Source organism: Dendropsophus ebraccatus, chromosome 2 (assembly GCF_027789765.1).
Source record: "Dendropsophus ebraccatus isolate aDenEbr1 chromosome 2, aDenEbr1.pat, whole genome shotgun sequence".
Lineage (NCBI taxonomy): Eukaryota > Metazoa > Chordata > Amphibia > Anura > Hylidae > Dendropsophus > Dendropsophus ebraccatus.
Genome location: NC_091455.1, coordinates 135,277,539 through 135,297,973, shown reverse-complemented (window position 1 = coordinate 135,297,973; position 20,435 = coordinate 135,277,539). Strand labels below are relative to the sequence as shown.

General features: G+C 42.4%; 1 protein-coding gene across 1 annotated transcript; it reads left to right on the top strand.

The window, feature by feature from the left end:
• Window positions 1–2,627: 2,627 nt before the first annotated feature.
• Window positions 2,628–8,121, top strand: TMEM158 (transmembrane protein 158). The gene has a single exon (XM_069958382.1). The coding sequence runs from the start codon at window positions 2,862–2,864 to the stop codon at window positions 3,798–3,800; it is 939 nt and encodes a 312-aa protein (XP_069814483.1). The 5' UTR covers window positions 2,628–2,861; the 3' UTR covers window positions 3,801–8,121.
• The last annotated feature ends 12,314 nt before the right edge of the window (window positions 8,122–20,435 follow it).

Here is a 20,435-nt window from a genome sequence, read left to right as displayed (position 1 = left end):
TTTAAACAGGCGAGCGGTGTGGCAAGAAGACTTTGTGGAAGTTGGTGCTCTGGGCCTATACACTGACGCTGCTGGTAGTTGTGGATTTTGGGTGCTCTGGAACAATCACTGGTGCGCCTCTAAGTGGCATGAGTTTTGGATCACGGCGGGTGTAATATTGTTTTATTAGAGATATTCCCAGTGGTGGTTGCCTTTTCTTTTTGGGGTAATTGCTTTAGAAATAGAGATGCAAGATGTGAACCGGGGAAGGAACACTGGACCCAAGAGGCTCTGGCACAACAAACGGGCGCAGATATCTATATCTCCAGGTAGGTGGTCATCAGGTGGTGGTCGCAATAGACCAAATCTACTCCGCAGGTAAAGTAGGTGAATTTTATTGTGGAGATATAGATGTGGAGATATAGATATCTGCGCCTGTTTGTTGTGCCGGAGCCTTTTGGGTCCAGTGTTCCTTCCGCAGTTCACATCTTGCATCTCGTTATACCCCTTGGTTGGGGTCCTCCGCCCGGAGCAGCGATATTTTCTCCTCATATATGCTGTATAGAGTTGTGCCTAGACAATAGCACAACTCAATCAGGTGAGCCTCTTCCTTTATCATCGATGAAATCCCTTGCCGTACCTGATTACATCAGGAGGCGCCCCTGTCCCTTTTCTTCTCTCCCTGCTTTAGAAATAGACGCATTGTGGTGAATACAGATAATTGTGGTGTGTTGTATGTGGTGAACTGTCTTTCGTCTAGTTCGGATCTGGTAGTCAAATTGTTAAGGCATTTAGGGGGAGATTTATCGAACATGGTGTAAAGTGAAACTGGCTCAGTTGCCCCTAGCAACCAATCAGATTCCACCTTTCGTTTTCCAAAGAGTCTGTGTGAAATGATAGGTGGAATCTGATTGGTTGCTAGGGGCAACTAAGCCAGTTTCACTTTATACCATGTTTGATAAATCTCCCCCATTGTTTTATTATGTTTTCACTTTAATGTTTGGTTAAAGGCAAAATATGTGCAAAATAGGGGTATACATAATGACAAGCTTCGTCCTGTTACGTTTCCTCTACTTTAGAGTTTGTTGGAGGTTTGTGTCTCAGTGTGTTCGGATGATTACGAGGTACGTTTGTTTAGGGTGGCATTTTATTTAGCATTTTTTGGAGCTTTTTGTATTGGTGAAATTGTAGCTAGTAATGTTTCGAAATGGTCTCCTTTGGCATTGGCTAATGTTGGTGTGTTTAGGAACACAGTTAAATTTTCCTTAAAAAAAAAAAAAGGCAAAAAATTTTATTTTGCTGTGAATGACTGGTTTATACAGAAGTGTGGATCAGCAGAGTGTCTTGTGGAAGCAGGAGCTGAGAGTGCAGGGAGGAAGGCAGACCACAGCTAGCAGGATAAGAGCTGGAATTAACTAATACACAAAGGCCTTATACAAAGGCCATAGATGCCACAAAGTTTAGAATTTCTGTTTTATAGATTGAGTCAGAACACCCCTTTAATATTTTACTGTATACTGTCCTAGTATTGTATTTAATAATAGTGAGCATTCCTCTTGCATAAGATTCCTCTTGTAGTAGCTATACCCAGCAGGTTATCTTTCTGTGCCTTTGCAGTGAATTAGAAGCTCTAACTGCTACAGATATAGTAGGAAATATGAGGTGTAGATGAGGGTACTTCTACTTTACTATTATGTATGATAATTTAGACATTAAGAGACATATTTGTCATTCTTTTATGCCATTATTCTGAAGTATTTTGAGTTTTTGTGGAGGGCATAACATTTTTTGGACCATTTTATGCATCATTGCGCTATTTTTGTCTATATTGCCTGTATTTTCAATATTATATAAAGATAGGATATGCAAAATAGCTCTTACACCATTTAGACAAAGTGGTGTCCCTTCATTAGGTATACACTAAGGGTGAGTTCACACATAGTGGAATCGCAGCTGACTTTGCGATGCGTGTTTTAAGGGAAATCTGCTGCGATTCCTGTACTTCATCCCGCTGCAAGTAAATAAACGCTGTCCCCTTAACCGCGGCCAGGTGAATACTTTACCAGTCCTGGCTCCGGCCTGCTTCTGTGGCCAGTGGATTAGTGGATGCTGGGAGCCACAAAAGTAGACCGGAGCCCATTCACTGTGCTGCCACAAGTCAAGGGGGTTTACATACTGGCAGCGGGATGAAGATTCAACTGCAAGTATGTAATCCTGTTCAAACTGACAGTATCGTGAATCACAGCGGATTCTCTGTAAACACGCAGCATAAAACCTGCTGCGATTCCGCTTTGTGTGAAGCTACCCTAAAACGAGTTCAGATAGTTTATAAGAAAGAATTAAATCCAACATGAAACATTTATTTCTCATACCTAACAAGGAAACGTGTCACTTTGCTATATAGGAAAATTATAAAAGGTATTTATTCACTATTTCAGTATAGGTTTAAATCTCTTAATAAATTTTCTTTCTTTTTTTTTTTTTTTTATTTAAGAAGGCTCCACAATTTCCAATTGATTCAATATATGAATATAGACAAAAGGTAAACCCCCTCATGCTGCTTTTTTCCTTTAACAAAGTCAATGACAAAACCTGCCTACTGTTCGCAAGTGTTAGGGTTGCTTTATATTAAGGAGTATCACCCGCCCCCTAGTCTTTTGGAAATGAAAGGTATTGATAGCTGCATCTCACAATTCTCTAATCATCTAAATCAAAAGCTGAGAGAAGGAGGAGGGGGAGGAAAAAAGCAGAGGGAGGATGACTTGGTGGCAGTGTGGAGTGCAGTTACTAGCATCCTTTTCCACGCCTGTTTGAGTTTCAGTCTTTGTGCAAGCAGTGCCTCCTTTCAGCAAACCATGCAGCCTCCTCTATAACGCTGTGCAATGAGGGTGCTGCGTCTGTGCCCTCCAAGCAGCCTGGTCCAGGGGCTTGTGGCTTTGCTGGCTATCTGCATCCAGCCCCCAACCCTAGGATGGAATCAACAGGGTCACACTGAAGAGGATGTCTTCTTGCTCCCTATTAATTCCTCCAGCAGATCGCTGGCCAACCTGGGTTTTGATCTGCAAACTGAAAAGAGCACCACAATTGGGAGCGTACAAGAACTAAAGGTTACCCAGACAGGACATGCCAAGAGTCTGTCTTCTTCCTCTCCTCCTTCTGTATCTTCTTCCAGCAGCACATGGGATAACAGCAGAGAGACTTTGATTGTGTCTCCTCATATACATGAAGAGTTTCATGCCTCCCAGTCTCAGCATCAGGTGTCTACTCACTGCAACATCAGTGTGCATAGGCTGATGCTCACCTCACTTCTAGTCCGCTGGGGTCGCAAGCTGGGCTTTCAGTGTGACCTGTTGCTATTTTCTACCAATAATCATGGTAGAGCTTTCTTCTCAGCTGCCTACAATCGTGTTGTCTCCCCAGTAATTATTGAGCATCTTGGGGTCTCTGGGGCCCAGCAGGAATTTCGTCTCTGTGTTGGGTGTGGATGGTCAAGAAGCAGAAGAAGTGGACACCTTAGGCATCAACATGCATCTTCGGCTGCATCTTCTACATTTTCTTTCCTTTCATCATCCTCAACAGACCCTCATAATTCTGTACAAGGGGAATCCCTGAATTTCTGCTGCCTGGATTTTACTTTAGAAGAGCTTAGAGGGGAGCAGGGCTGGCGAATGAATAGGAAGCCCATTGAATCCACTTTGGTGGCCTGTTTCATGACTCTTGTTATCATTGTCTGGAGTGTTGCTGCCCTCATCTGGCCAGTGCCTATTATTGCAGGCTTCTTACCTAACGGTATGGAACAGAGAAGGACAAGCAGCAAATAGGATTTCCACTTTAAATAGCACTATCATTTATTACAGTAGTTATACTTTGTGTAATGTGCTGTGAAAAATAGTTTTGTATTACCTATGACCTATAACTTAATACGCTTTAGATAACATGTTGAAGGACAATCATCAGGTATAATCTATTTTGTTGGTTGTGTTTTTAAGTGAATGTAAGAGCATACACCATTATGAATGTAGACCTCTAAATAGACACATTGTATCTTAGAGTAAAAGGTTATTTGAAGCAATAGCTGAAGAATTGCAGACAGTAAACATTATTGCCCCATACTGTACACATCAAAAACTCCTGGAGCCAATGGTAAGAGGTGTCTGGTTTGTAGGGACAGTTTCAAGTTGGTTGTTGAAGTCAGTCAAAGGTTACAATGGCTTTCAATATAATCATATTTTACAGTTGTATAAATGTTAAAATTTGACATAATATTTAAATTTATAAATTTCATGACATATCAATTTTTTTTTACAAATTATTCATTTTACTAAATACCTTTAAATACATATTGATAGTAACCCTTCACAAGTGTACGCTCTCTAACCATACTGTATCTACGTTTTGTCTGTACTAAAAAGTTTGTTAACAATTACAATATAAATATTTAATGCAAACCATAGTTTGTCATCCAAAGTTTTCAGAACCTAGTTAGGAGCTTCCAAAAATACAGTAGTTTTAAAGTCTGCTTAAACATGCTACTCAAAGCATCTTTACCACAATATAAAGGTAGGATGCAATAGTACAGTGCTTTAGCTTTACTCTACATTAAGCATGTTTGTGGTGGGAATGGGAACATGTGTCAGATGCCCCCCAATAAGTAATAAGCTTGAAACTCTCTATTGTAGAGCATCAGAAAAACACCAAATATTTGACACTGCGCTTAGATTAAACATTGAGTTCTTCATGTTTACTGACAAATAGAGATGAGCGAACCGGGTTCGGTCTCAAGTCGATCCGAACCTGATCAATCGGCATTTGATTAGCAGTGGCTGCTGAACTTGGATAAAGCTCTAAGGTTGTCTTGAAAACATGGATACAGCCAATGACTATATCCATGTTTTCCACATAGCCTTAGGGCTTTATCCAACTTCAGCAGCCACCGCTAATCAAATGCCGAAAGTTCGGGTTCGGATGGACTCGAGCATGCTCGAGGTTCGCTCATCTCTACTGACAAATATTGCAGTCATTCAAAGTTTTTATAAAATGAAGTCAAATGTATTGGTAACAACATCCCCTTCAGTTGTGATGTTGTTTTTTTTTATATTTTTTGGGTATAATTCACATTGGACATAACTGTATTAGTGTGCTCACCTACTCCACGTGTGTATATTGTCCATAGTGTTCCCTAAATTCACAGGCGCGTGGAAGCCCCTCTGGCTCACAGGGCGGGCAGCTGCAAAGCATGAATGTAGAGTCAGCACTCCAGTAATAAAAATTCACCTTCTTTGTTCAAATGCCAACTACACTGCATTTAAAGATTTCAATAAAGAAGATAGATTTCATATTTGGATCTACATTTGTGCTATAGCATTTAAACATGCACATACCCTTAAAAGATGCCACCAGTGAACTTTAAGGTGCAAAGCTGCATACACACAACTACTGTATGTCCTAATATTAGAGCACTTACAGGTTGTGTCCTTGTAAACTGATCCTGACACTCCCTTCTCTGTCCTCTCTTGCTTTTAACTTATGGACAGTAGAATCTACATGGATATTACACTGGGCAGACTTAACTACATTGTTTCCCTCAGTACCATGTCAAATTGGTGGTTTGTGTGTCCATCAATGGTAGCATGATAGCATCTCTTACCCTAAAACTAAAGTGATTATGTTCTTCGGGCACTATTTACCCAGTACAGTAATCATATGCCTCTTGGTATTGCAGTCATTAAGCCTAACTCCTTACCTTGCCATTATAGAGATAGCGGACAACTGTGAAAATGAGTGAAGGTTTTTTAAACCTAAGGGCCCTATTACACAGAGCGATAGTTGGATGAATCAGGCTGATTCGGCCACTTATCGCTCTGTGTAATAGAGACAACGATCATTTGATGACAGTGATTATCAGCTGATTGTTTCTTTAGGTCCAGACCTGAAATCATCGGGCATGCACTGCTCAGTGTAATAGTGATCTGCAGCCAATGGCTGGTGTGTAAAAAAATAAATAAACTCCTACATACATTTCCATGCTCTGTGACCTGCTAGCTTTGGCCTGCTCCTGGCGCTGTCTGAAGTGACAGACCTTTCAGCTGAGCGGCCTGTGACTTCAGACAGTACCAGCAGGAGCAGGCCGAAGCTAGCAGGTCACGGAGCGTGGAAATGTATGTAGGAGGTTTTTTTTTTTGCCCTTGCCCAGTAAGTAATCTCCTAGATCGGCACTCACTTACAGGGTTATTGAGCAGTGTAATAGGGCTCTTAGAGGCTTTTTACACCAACAGATAATTGACAGATTTATCTAACAGATTTTTAAAGCCAAAACCAGGAATGGATTTGTAAGCAGGAGAAATCTCAGTCCTTCCTTTATGACCTGTCAGATATCTGTGTGTGTAAAAGGACCCTTAAGGACTATGTTAGTATTTTTCTTTACATGTGGGATTTCAGGTTTAATCTTTACACAGTACACTTGTCTGTTTTAGAGTATTGAATCTTACACAAGCACTGGCTGACAATGCTTTTCAGTTAGTCATTGTTACTAGGGATCACACATTTTACAGAAATGATTGGAAACCCCTAATAGTAGATTGCAAATTGCAAGTCAGTGGTCATGTTTCTTATGAACAGAACAATCTTCTCAGGATATTGTAACATTTTTAAGAAGCATTATAGAATCTTAGGTTGAGCATCTACACATATCAAGGAGAAGGTTCACCTGTAATGGAAATAGACTGAAGTCCATTCATGAAAATTTTTCTCTAGAGAACATTTTATCTCCAAGTACAATTCTCTTTAAATGTTGCCAACCCTCTTATTTATCAGACTAGCATATATCTCCTGTATACACACCACCTCGCCTAGCCCATTGGTGTGATGGTTGATTACTAATGTCTTCAGAAGACTATTACAAATTGATGTTTTAGGAGATTGATTTGGTTATGCCTTAATTCTTTAGGAATTAAGTGTCTCTTTAGCTGCAGACAAATAATGTGTCATTATGGCTCCTGGCATATTGACAGAGAAAACACATAAACATGTATTTTACATGTTTGGGGCTAACATTTGCATATATTTAAAGTGGAGCTCCACCTTTAATTCATATTGGCTATATATTCAGCAAATTTTGTTATTTTGCTACCTACAAGCAAGCTGCTGTTGACAGATCTTTTCATAATTGTAGTTTAATTATAACTTGTATGACTAACCAAAGCAGCTTAACAACTAATGTGATGCTTAATAACATATAAACACCCAAATGGCCTTAGTACTATTGCAGTCCCAAATGCTTCAGTTGATGATCCTCTATGTGTATTATAGAATGAAGTACAAGGCATACCCACAGTCTTTTTATAGCAGTATGCCAATGTGCATTCAAAGAACTAAATAAAGATGGATCTGTCAATGACAGATTGTGGATGGTTTCCATGTAAAACTGGAGATTTCTTTTCACTCTACACAGACCAAATAGCATGAAAAATAAAAACAAAAAAAGTTAATTCAGGTCTACTACAAAATGTGAGATTTTACGAACACAAAAGACGCTAAAGGTTAAATATATACCTAGCAGTCTTTCCCATTCTCAGGCTGCCTTTACACTTGGAAATCTGTGAAATATATCACATCCCTTTATAAATGCAGTAACAATTGAATGGATGGTTTGGTGAGAAGGTAAACAGGAATATATACAGTAGCTGTTGGTATGTCATACACAGGTGCCTGATGGTGATTCCTTTGTTGAAGAATGTGTAGGTGTAAAGGCTGATTAACTGTTGCAGAGGAAAAAAAATGAACTTTGCATCATAAGCAAAATCCATTTTCATGAATCATTTTGACATTTACTGTTGTACCTTACATAGGAGAAGACAATCAGTCATTCTGAGCTGCAATTTATGAAGCACAAACCCTAGTTAAAAGGTTACATTTGTTAGACTGCAATAGAGACTACCAGAGAAGTCAGTGACAATTACATCTGATTGTACATAAATACAGTAGTAGGGGGTAGTTTCATGAGACTCTGCTGAGTATTAAAGTGCAGGTCATTTCTCTTGCTTTTGAATAGTTATTGTATATCTACTACATTACTATATGCTTGAGTGTTCTTGGGGTGGTAGGTCCCATACAAGTCTGCTTATGGGCGTATTGTTATTTAAATAAAGACTTCTTTTTTTTTTTTTTTTTTTAAATAATGTGAATTCTGTTACTTTGTTTCTGGTTATTACTCTGAACAGTTGAAACTGGTTTTGGGAGGCAATATTAAGAAGAATAAAGAATGCCTAATTAGGGATGAGCGAATTTACAGTACTAGCAAAGTAAAGCACTTTGCTGACTCGGCCTGTCAGCTTGCTGCCTTTAAACTCGGTGCTTCTCCTTTGCAGATGCCTGGAAAAGCTGAATCCAGTCCTGGGAAACCAGTTTTTCCAGGCATCCGGAGCGGAGCGGCATGGAGTTCAAAGGCAGCCAGCAGGCCGATGGCTGACCCAAGCAAAGAATGTAGAAGTGTTAACATTCAGCATGATGAGGTTGGTGTTATACTCTTAAAAACTCTAAGTTAGCAATAGTGTAAAGCTAAGAAGCAGCGAGCTTTGCTTTAGTGGTCCCAGATGACCTGATGAATCTGACTGCCTGCAGTTTTCTCAAACAAAATTAGCTGTTTCCCAGGGATCTCAGGATCTCATTCTGAATCGAGTATCAGAATGTCCTTTTCCTTTTTTTTTCTCCAGTGCTGCATCAGTTTCCAAAGTAAGACTACGGATTGAGGGTTTTATCCTAAAAGGGACTGAATCAGATTTCTGTTGGAATCTCTACCCAACTGTCCACATCAAAGGTAAAGGGGTTATCTGGATACCAAAAAAGATTATATATCACTTAGGGAGCATGAAAAAAGTCATGCCCCTGCAGCTCTCAGTGTAATGCCATCTGGTCCCACACTTATCACTCTTCTTCCTACCTCAGAGGCGGACTCGTCTTAGCAGTGACAGCCCATTCTGTCAACCACTGGCTGAAGAGAGACACTGCTGAAATCACCGACTAGCTAAAAGAGTTATTACTGTAGAGACAAGTCCATGGTAAAGAGGGCAACATGCAGCTATAAGATATATATATATATATATATATATATATATATATATATATATATATATAGCAACATGTAAAACAATGTCAATTGACAACTGGATGTTTTCATGACTATTCTTGGGGGAGAATGGTAGAGAAAGGTATTGCCCTTTTGTTAATGGTGTATTTATACATTTTCAAGAGGAATAACAGAGGAATGACATAATGAAGGGTTCCAAGAAACAATGAATAAAGGATAAAAGGAGGCACTCACCAGCAGTGTATTCAGACCATCCGGCTTTTATTGCTGTGTGCAGGGGGTGCGGGGGAGACAAGGTGGGTGACCACAGTTTTGCGGCTTAGTGCCGCTTTGACGAACCCTCATGTGACTGGTACGTCACTTCCTTTTTATGTGTGCAACTTTATCAAACAATGTGAGTGACAAACAAACAAACATCAATTAAAATAAAGTACAAATTACACTGGCTAGCATATTCGGATATAGGGATTCATGCAATATTCACATCACTACGAGTATTAAGACCCAGGGCGCCAAGCGCATAATATTTAATGATCAGTTCAGTTTCTTTTTGGAAGAGCAACCACTTTCTATCACCCCCACCTTTTGAGGGAGGGACAATGCATAACCCAGCAAAATGTAACTGTGAGGAATCCCCATCATGTTCCTGCTGAATATGTCTGATGATGCGTGGGCTACCTTTCCCTGTCTGCACCGATCTGACATGCTCTGAGAATCTCCTCCACATGGGGCGGATGGTCTTCCCTATATAACAATGCTGAGGAATTATTGTATGAGAAAAGTAAGTATTTAGTAAAACAGACATGCCAGGACAGCCGACAGGTTCTCTAAGATTTAAAGATAAATGTAGGATTGCTAGATCTGTCACAGGAGTCTTCTCTATTGGGGAAAATCTGACAACATATTCTTTTGGGGTTCCTTGAGGACTAACTTTGAGAAAATACTAATGTTCCTGTTTACATAAAACATACAGCCCTGTCCTAGTTCATTTGGGAAAAACTCCTGGTAAAGAGCATGGATGGATGTTGCCAGACTTCTAGGGCATTTAGTATGAGGTATAGAGCACGGATGCATTTTGCCAGACTTCTAGGGCACGGGCGGATTCTTTCCTCCACCCAAAGAATGATTGAGTTCATTCTTTGGGCGGAGGAAGGAATTTGCCTGTGCATAGAATGAGGTCTATGGCGCCGACGGAGACGCGTGCGCCCACCGCTGTCCGCGAGCGGGCGCGAGCATCGGATTACACAATGGACTTTCCGTCCTATTTACTCTGTGTGCACATACCCGAAGTGAATAACAGGGAACCTCTTCTCTGAGAGTTGTTTTCTCTTCATTTACTTCTTGGTTGGGCTGGGGCCATTATGAGAACTTCTCAGAGCCATGAATCCACTGAATCTAAAATGAATGAAAATACACACAAAATATTCTTTATCCAGGATTTTTTAAGGATACAAATGCACAACGGTTTAATCACCCAATAAACGTGCTCATAGTCCAGATGCTGTATGGGAGGCCAAAGTCCTTTTGAAGCTCAATCAGAGCGCTATCATCTCCATGAAGGTGAACGGCGTTGCGGCAGCTTCTTGAATCTGCCAGACAAACATATTAGACTCCTCATCTCTCTACAAACTGCACATCTCTATTGGCCCCTTTAAGCCCTCATTTATTTGGTAGGCTGACTCTTTGTGATCCCCCTTATAGTATATGCCCCCTATCTGTGTAGCCACCTTGTAGATGGCCCCCTCTTTGTATTCCCTCTTATATATGGCCACCTCTGTGTATATTCCCTCTTATAGATGGCTCCTCTGTGTATTCCACCTTAAAGATGGTCACCTCTGTGTAGTTCCCCTTACAGATGCCCCCTATGTTGTCCCCCTCTGCCCCCTTATAGATGCCGCCCCTGCATTGTCCCCCTTAAAAATGGCCCCCCTGTGTTGTCCACCCCCCTCATAGATGGCCCCCTTATGTTGTCCCCCTCATAGATGGCCCCCTTATGTTGTCCCCCTTATAGATGGTCCCTTCCCTTATAGATGGCCCCCATGTTGTCCAACCCCCTAATAGATGCCCCCCTGTGTTGTCCATCCCCCTTACACATGGTCCCTGGTGCCTGCGCTGCCCAGGAATAGGACAGGACGCTTACGAGGAGGGGGAGCAGTGCGGTGGCAAGAGGGGCCCCCCTCCCCATAGGGATCTCGCCTTATCCCCAGGCAGCGCAATCATTGTAATTGTAGGCACCAGTGAGCTCAGTGTGCACCGTCGGCCGAGGCTCCAGCACAGGAAGTGCGTGTTAGAGACGCTCCCTGTGTCGGAAGTAACACCCCAGCACTGAGCTCACTGGTACCTGCACTGCCCAGGAATCTCCCGGACACCCCCACCACTGACCAGACCACAGTTGCAGCACCTGGGAGGCCCGCTCACTGCCGAGTACAACAGGCTATATCAGCTCCTGGGGCCCGGGCCCCCTGATGCAGCAGTTCCCATGTGTCTTCTGGAAGTCATTTTGTCACAACTCGAGGGAAAATACCTGTCCCGGCTGCTCTACTGCCCGCTCAGCCAATCAGTGACTGGAGCGGCATCCCGAGATGCCGGAGCCCAGCGGGGGTCACATGGCCGCTCCTGCTATTCACCGCAGGCAAGAGGAGGAGTAAGTGCCTACTTGTAAGCAATTTCCCCCTCCCCCTGCAGGCTGCAGGGTTTTAGCAATCACCGAACTTCGCCTTAAGGTCAAAGCATGCCAATTTTCAGAGATATTACTGATAGTGGTGAGTAAACTTGCCTAAACTGAATGCTTTGCATTTGACTCTTGATAGCTGGAGAAGTTGGATGCAGCCCTAGCACTGCCAGGAAAACATGGATACAACCAATGGCTGTATCTATGTTTTCCAGGACTCCCTAGGGCTGCATCCAACTTCTCCAGCAACCAGGAGTCAAATGCCGAGCGTTTAAGTTTGGCCAAAATCAAACATTCAGCAAGTTTGCTCATCAGTAATTACTAATCATTACTATGCTAATAATAAAAAAGATTTTCTCAGCACAATACTTTTATCAAAATCTCCAGCTGTTATGGAGCTTGATTACTCTAAAAATAAACTATTTAAAAAAATACATAAATAAACGTGACAGGAACTGAGCATAAATGACGGACTGTCCATGAAAATTTCATATACTGTAAAACACATAAACTGCAGTGTAGCCTCTAAAATCTATTTGTATACAGTATTAGCATTAGAAAATGTATAGTCAGGATGTAGTATAGCACCCAGTGAAAGCAATAATTACTGGATACCTATATATCTAGAAGGGATTAAAGGGTGAAAGGGGGGAGGGGTAGTACAGATTTTACACATACACATAGGTGGAGAGCAAAGGCTAGCACACCTGCTTGAAGAACTACTGTAGCAAAATTGCTGAAAAATTTATGCTGGATGTGACAGAAAGCTGTCTGGATATGGCCTGTGTAGCTGCAGATTGGTCAATGCTTGCCTATCCACTACCACAGGCACCTACATTAGTGACCATAATATTATAAAATTTCAACTTGACAAGGATGTCTAGTGGAGGATCCAAAAAATGGAAGTTAAGAATGGCACAACTCACTCAGCAAAACTGCTTCGCTGCCTATTTTTTTGTAATTTCCATGACTCCCATTAATTTATTTGCTGTTGCATACATTGTATACTCAACTCCATAGAATATCAATAAGAGATAAACAAATTGTCGAAAGCAGCCAGCCTTTCAGCATCTCAACGGCATCTGGCAGCTGTAACCGGGGGCTCTTGTTCCAAGGTAGGAATACAACTTTATCCTCATTGAATTTGATAATGTCTTCATAAATAATTAATGTAGGATTACAGACACTAAAAGGGATATTTTTCACAGTAAGTGGTTCACATGTTTAGGGAATAAAAGAATCAGGGACAGGAGAGAGACAATGTGGATAAATAAAACTGTAAAAGGGGCCAATAAATAAGAGAAAACATTTAAGCTACCTAAAGGGGTTATCCAGCACTACAAAAACATGGCCACTTTCTTCCAGAGACAGCACCACACTTGTCTCCAGTTTAGGTGTGGTTTGCAATAAGCTCTATTCACTTCAATGGAACAGAGTTGTGGTGATGTCAGCGGCCGAGCTGCGCTCCGCTCTCTGCTCTGACAGTGCCGACAGCGTCCCTGGCGACCAGCCTGGACGGCTGCTGAGGGCGCGCCGACGGCGTCCCTAGCGGCAGGCCAGGTTGCTGAGGGGAGTGTCAGTTCATTCTAGTTATCTGCTGCAGCCAGGGCTTCCCTGCCTCTCTGGCTGAGTGGCACAGCTGTGTAATCAAAGGGAGATTGACAGTTAACACTGCCAATCAGATAGTCCTGTTATCCTGGGATTAGGAGCCCAGCCCCTATAAGTATCATCCCCTATCCCAGTACTTTGCCTGCGATAGAGCCTAGTACTCCTAGTGTTTCTTGACCTCGCGTTTTCCCTGACTTAGCTATTCCTGTTTACCCGACCTTTTGGCTTGTATTTTGACTTTCCCTTGGACTCCTTTTTGTACCTCGCCGCTACACTGTTGCTGACCCGGAATTCTGACCTCGCTCTTGTTGTGTGTGTCTGTCTTGTTTTGTTTTGTGTTGCACCCTAGCAGTACAGGGACTGCCGTCCAGTTGTCCGTTTGCCACCTAGGGCATCTGGGGCAAGTAGGTAGGGCCAATGGGGCAGGTGTCAGCTTCAGGGCTCACCTGTCCTTGTGTCTCCCTGTCCCTATCCTGACAGGTGACCTCTGGAGGTGTTATGTCGGAGAAACGGACAGATGCCAGCTCTGCGGTGGTTGGCCGAGATGTATCCGAAACCTCGGGTGTTGTGTCGTGACGCCAGTGCTGGTTGGGCACACAGGTATGGTGGCACATTCTGAAAGTACTTGTGTGCAGCAGAACATACAACTTTGCTTTGATAGGGTACGTTATACTTGATAATACACTAGATAACACAGGATCCAGATCTGTTGTAGGAGTGTAGCAAAGGGTACAGTCCTGCTGAATGAGTTGTGTGTTGAGAGATACAAATAATCAGAGGAGCACAGAGGAGGATGTCGTGAGAGTCCCAACCCAAGCAGTACTGTGCTCTGCCGGGAGGTGCGAGGATGAGGTAGAAGAATACTTAAAGAGTCACTGTTGTTAACTTTTTTTGCAGAAATCAATAGTCCAGGCGATTTTAAGAAACTTTGTAATTGGGTTTATTAGACAAATATGCCATTATCTGCATGTAAAAAGCCTTTTCCCAGGTCCCCCCTCCTCCTCTCCTTTCTGTCATCCACTGCTCAGAATCAGGAAATCTCAGCAGTTTTTTCATCAGTCGGATCTGTCTGTTCTATGAAGAGGGGAGGGGGAGGAGGAAGGAGCAAGATTAGCGGATAGCTGAGAGCCGAGAACAAAGGATAACACAGTGGGGGAGCTATTCAGAGCCCTATTCAGAGGTCAGAGAGGTCAGTGGTGACTGCAGAGGAGAGAGCCTATGATGTGAATGTACATTAACTCTTTGTTGTCCTGTTTTGCTGCCTCTACTTTCTCTCTACATAGGAAAACCATAATGACAGGGGGAGAGCTTCAAACTGCTTTTTCATGATAAAAATTCATTTTTCGGCCAATAAAACCCAATAACAAAATTTCTTAAAATTGCCTGTACTATTTATTTCTGCAATAAAAATTTTAACGACAGTGACACTTTAAGAAAAAGAAGAGAATACCTGTGCCCGTGTTTTGACCTTTAGGTCTTCACACCACCTAATGCCCTACCAGTGTCAGGGGACCCATCCTAGAGGGTGACACAAGGCCCCAGACCTTGTTACCTGGGATGAGCGGAATGCTGAGGATTTCCTGCTGACAAACGCGCTGCGAGATAGAGTTCCTGGGCTCTTAGCAACTTTGCTCTATCTGGATCAGTACCTAGCTTGCTTTGGCTTTTGTGGATACTGTCCAGCACTGTGACTTTCCTAGTCAGTTTCCAATGATAGCGACATCTAGTGGCGAAACTTTATCACTACTTAACTTACAAAAGGTACAGGCTTTTGTGAAGGGTGTAACCAATAGCAACACCCGTAATGGGACACCACAGTTACAAAACCCCACTCAAACTGGAGACAAAAGTGGTGCTGTCTCTGGAAGAAAGTGGCCATGTTTTTGTAGTGCTGGATATTCCCTTTAACCCAGCTTCATGTTATTTAGGTTGCTGCATAGCTGGTCCTTGTGCCTGCAGCCTTTTAATTAACATAGTAAGATTCAACATCTCTGCGTGCTTGCTTGTATGTAGAGCTGTTTGCACAATCTGGGTGTCACACTAACAGCATGATCCTGTGACAGGGGAGTGAAAAGATCAGTTCCATGTCACTAAAAATTTAGATGGTTTCAGGGGAAGCTTGTGACATCTTTCCTTCATCCCTAACTTTACCGATTACTGGCAACAGTCATTTAATGGGCTATTATCATTAGCTCACCATCATAAATCTGTACATGGGAAAAGCATGAAAAATTAGCTTTCTGTTAAATTGTGCTCCAATAATAAAGAAAAAGTAAATTTTTTGAGTAAATAAAATAAGAGTGAATAAATAAGAGTAACTAAATACATATAAATCATCCCAAAGAAAGTGCACACCTCTCCAGGCATTAACACGTTCTATCAAGTGGGGTGTACATTGCGTCAAAAAAAAAAAAAACACCACCAATCTGATTTTGCTCTTTTACGGAAAATATTTTGTAACTGGTGATATCTCACATACGTAAACTTACTACTTTTCATTGTAATCCTCCTCGGCTTCAACAAGACATTGTACAATGGACACATATCTGGTAATAGTATGCACAGGAGAACTAGAGCAGACATGTCAAACTCTGGCCCGTGGGCCAAATCTGGCCCGCAGAGCCATTTTTTTTGGCCCGCCTAAGAAATCTCTGATTACCATGCAGTTGGCCCGCCGAAGTAAATTATTGGCCCGTTCAGAATGGGAAGAAAAGATCCTGTGCTGCCATTGGAGCATGTCCTGAACTGAGCCCGCCCTCCCTGCGCAGCAACTCACCATTCCCGGGTCGTGGCCGCCAGGAGTCAAGCACAGGTATGTCTCCCTCCTCACAGACCGCCTGGAGATCGCCCGATGTGCATGAGGGGGGAGACAGTAGGTAACCCCCTCTCCCCCTCTGCCACCGGAGCTGACCCACAAGCCCCCCCCCCCCCCCCCGGAGCCGTGAGGGGGGAGTCAACAGGTAACCCCCTCTGCCACCGAAGCCGAAGTGGAGCAGGACAGATCCGATGGGGAGAACATTGCCACCTAACTCGCTCGCACGCCACCCTCCAAACCCCTCCTGTGGCGCTCATCTGCTTTACCTCATCCGAGGCTCCGGAGGCATACGACGCAACGCCCGCTCCTGTCCCCCGCCTCCTCTCACACTGACATGGGCACTGATGACAATCACGCTCATCACTGTCCCCGGAACCTCGGATGAGGTAAAGATGATGAGCGCCAAGGGCGTGGAGTGTGCTGGTGAGTTAGGTGGCAATCCCAAAATACAACACTCAAGGAGGCATCCGGTATTATGCCATCCAAGATGGCTCTCCCTAAATAGATATTACACTACCCCAACCAAATATATACCCCCCAGTAGACCCTGCAGCCCTGACCTAATGGCAATCAAGTTCACGTAGTGTGTGTGTTGGGGAAGAAGGGGGGGCTTAGACATCACAGGAGACAAGTGCTTTATGAGAAGGCCAAATCAGGAAGTGAAAAAGAAATGAAGACACCAACTGGAGCTTCAGGGACCTGCAAATAGCAGGAAATTCAAACGGAGACAGACTCAGGAGGGATGGTAAGTGCTTACCACACTAAACTGTTTGGGTATTGTATATGTTTTGTACTGTATGTTCTGCTGCACACTGCTTATTTGCATACACTAAAGTATCTTGTCAGTACAAGGGTTAACAGTACTGCTGTCATGTGTATTGAAGTGAGATGCTTTGGTCACATGATTATAGTTACATAGTACAATTAAAAAAAGACACATGTTCATCAAGTTCAACCAAGGAGGGGGTGGATGGAGGGATGATGGGTAGATTCTATACATATGGATTTATGCTATTTTGGTCTAGGAACTTGTCTTTTTTGAAGCCCTCCATTGTTTTTTCTGTGACCAGATCCTGGGGTAGACTACTTCACAGATTCACTGTTCTCATGGTATAGAAGACTTGTCACCACTGAAGATTGAACCTTTTTTTCTCGAGGCAGAGGCAGTGCCCCCTTGTCCTTTGAGGAGGTTTTACCTGGAACATCTTTTCCCCATACTTCTTGTAGGGGCCATTTATATATTTAAATAAATTAATCATATCTCCCCTTAAATGTCTCTTCTCCGGACTAAACAAATTTTATTCTATTAATCTATCATCATAACTAAAATACTCCATTTCCCTTATTAGTTTAGTTGCCCGTCTTTGTACCCTCTCCAGCTCTAGAACATCCTTTTTATGAATCGGTGCCCAGAGCTGAACCGCATACTCCAGATGAGGCCGCACCAAAGCTTTATAGAGCGGTAATATTACATCCCTGTCCCGAGAGTTCATGCCTGTTTTAATGCATGACAATATCCTGCTGACTTTAGAAGCAGCTGACTGACATTGTGTACTGTTCTGTAGTCTATTATCCACATTGAACCTCATTTGCCAAGTGGACGCCCAAACACACACACAGTGTGTCTAAGTCATCCTGTAACATCTGAATATCCTCCATATACTGTAATGTACTATATCCTTCAAGCAATTAAGGCAGTCCCTTGCCCAGTCCTTGCTAACCTAAAAAATCCAGTCTAACCCAGTCTGAGCCTGGTCTGGCCATTTTCTTAGTAGGCCTCGGGTCATAGACATTGACAGTTCTTCACATTACAATTGTTTCTTATTAATCACAGTGAGTCAAACTGTTAAGATCCTTGTAAGCAGAGTGTAGTCTTATTGGACTGAGCTCCCTTTAAGTAGATCTGTAACTAATAGCAACCAAGCTATATTCCTACCAAAGTGCCTTACAGCCAAAGTCTTCAGTTAACCTGACAAAGCCCAACAGGCAACAGTGCACACAGTTTCACATCTGTCTGCTTTATTAGGAACCACCTAACAGTACACCACGCAGTCTGTCACACTGGTAGCAAGTTAAGGTTCCTACCCAGCAATGTCCAGCGGTACTTTTATGACAGATTTTTCCATGAAAAAGGACCCTACAGACGTTATCTCTCGGCAGCTAAGGAAATTCTGTTTCTAAAAATGACTAAATTCACAAACCAACACATTCTAGGCTTCTGCTGATGTGGCAGAGGACTAGATGGACATCTGCTTCCCTTCCAAGACTCCTTCAGCTGGCAAGGTCTAGACTCTAAATATGGATGTTGCCACCCTGTCGATTAGTGATAAATGGCCTATATTAGACATATGTTATCAATCATTATACTCCTTTAAGGCTTTACAAATTGTGTTATTGTAAATTTTGATTTTTCATTTATGCAAGAGGTGCATTTACATATCACAAAATATCAGTCCAACAGTTATGACTGAATGTGAGTATGTGTGATTACTTCTACATTATCACTAGCATAGATATTATATTATGAATGAATAACTTAGCAGTTTAGAATCATGCATGTAGTTATGCACTGATAATTCAAAGTGCCATCATTTCTTAAGCCAAGCATTAAAATGACCCATTACATCTCTAAACTTTAAAAAACAAAATAATAGAAAATAAACAAGGTCTCACCAAAATAAGGAAAATAAAGAAAAATTAATGTCTAGAATCCTGATGCTTTGTAGCAGCGAATTATAATGGGGGCAAAATGGGCTACCACTCACAGCCCTGTTCTCCAGGGGTTGCCAGGGCAAAAAAGTTTTTGTCCCCCAATTTGCTTGCTTGCTAATAGGGAATCCAGAACACTTACCTTAGATCACAGAACAAGGAAGCACTGTTTTTAATTGTTTGTACACATGCCCATACAATTAAGAGGTGTTAGTGAAGGCCATTGTTAATGTTGGACCTGTAGCCTATACTGAGTGAAGACCAGAACCACCGTACCAACGCAGTGACAGAGGAGGAGGAGTTGGCCTTTTTCGTATTTTCATATGTTAGCACAAAGTGGGAAACGACCAAAGAACAAAGCTGCCTATTTGAGGGGTTGACTACCTACTTGTCTATTGGGACATATGGAAGGGATGATCTACCAAAGGATATCTACTAGGGAGATACCTACTTAAGGACATACCTACTGGGGGGGTGGACGCTACCTATCTGCCTAATGGCGAGGCTACCTACCTAAGGACATACCTACTTATTCGAGATAGACTATCTACTTAAGAGCATACCTGACTGATACTACAGAACTACATGCCTACTAGAGTGACACATCTACCTAATAAGAGAACTAATTAACTATTGTGAAGGACATACCTGCATAGTGGGGAAACAGTGTACCTACTGGGGAGACATACTTAGCTAATGGGTAAACTATTCTGGGGAATATACATACCTAATGGGGCAGCTACCTGCTTACTATAGAAGATATACCTACGTAATGGTGGATCTACTAAACTGCCTGTTTTTACTGTGCGGGATGCCAAGGATGAGATTATTACAATTAGGAGGACTATAGAAGATGAGTTGGTGCAGACGCGGGGAGGGTGCTGGGAAAGTGTACAGACTAATGAGTTTGTCCGGTCATGGCTCAAAGAAGTAGTAGTCTAAACCGGATGGAGAAGAAAAGGAAGCAGGACAAGTCTGTTTAAAGAAGACATCAGCTGTGAGTCACCAGATATACCTGGAATAATTATACAGTCTGCAGAGCCTGAGTAGAGCTGGTATCTACATTGTAAGGAGGGAAAAATGGTCTCTGCACATTGGTTTTATTCAGTAACAGTATGGTGCATTAGTCAGTCTTTATGTAATGGTAGTGCGTGTTCCTGGTGTTCCTGTAATATTTGTCACCTGTATATGTATCATCTTACGTCTTGAAGATTGACAATTGCCGTATTTTGTCGATCCGTCTCAGATAAAAACATCCTAGAAGAAATCAAAAATTCATATATATAGTTACATAGTTACATAGTTAATACGGTTGAAAAAAGACACATGTCCATCAAGTTCAACCAAGGAGGGGATGGATACAGGGAAGGGGGAGGGGTGATAGGTTCTATACATATGCATTTATATTATTTTGGTCTAAGAACTTGTCTAGCCCTGTTTTGAAGCCCTCTACTGTTTTTGCTGTGACCAGATCCTGTGGTAGACTGTTCCACAGATTCACAGTTCTCATGGTAAAGAAGGCTTGTCGCCTCCGGAGATTGAACCTTTTTTTCTCCAGGCGGAGGCAG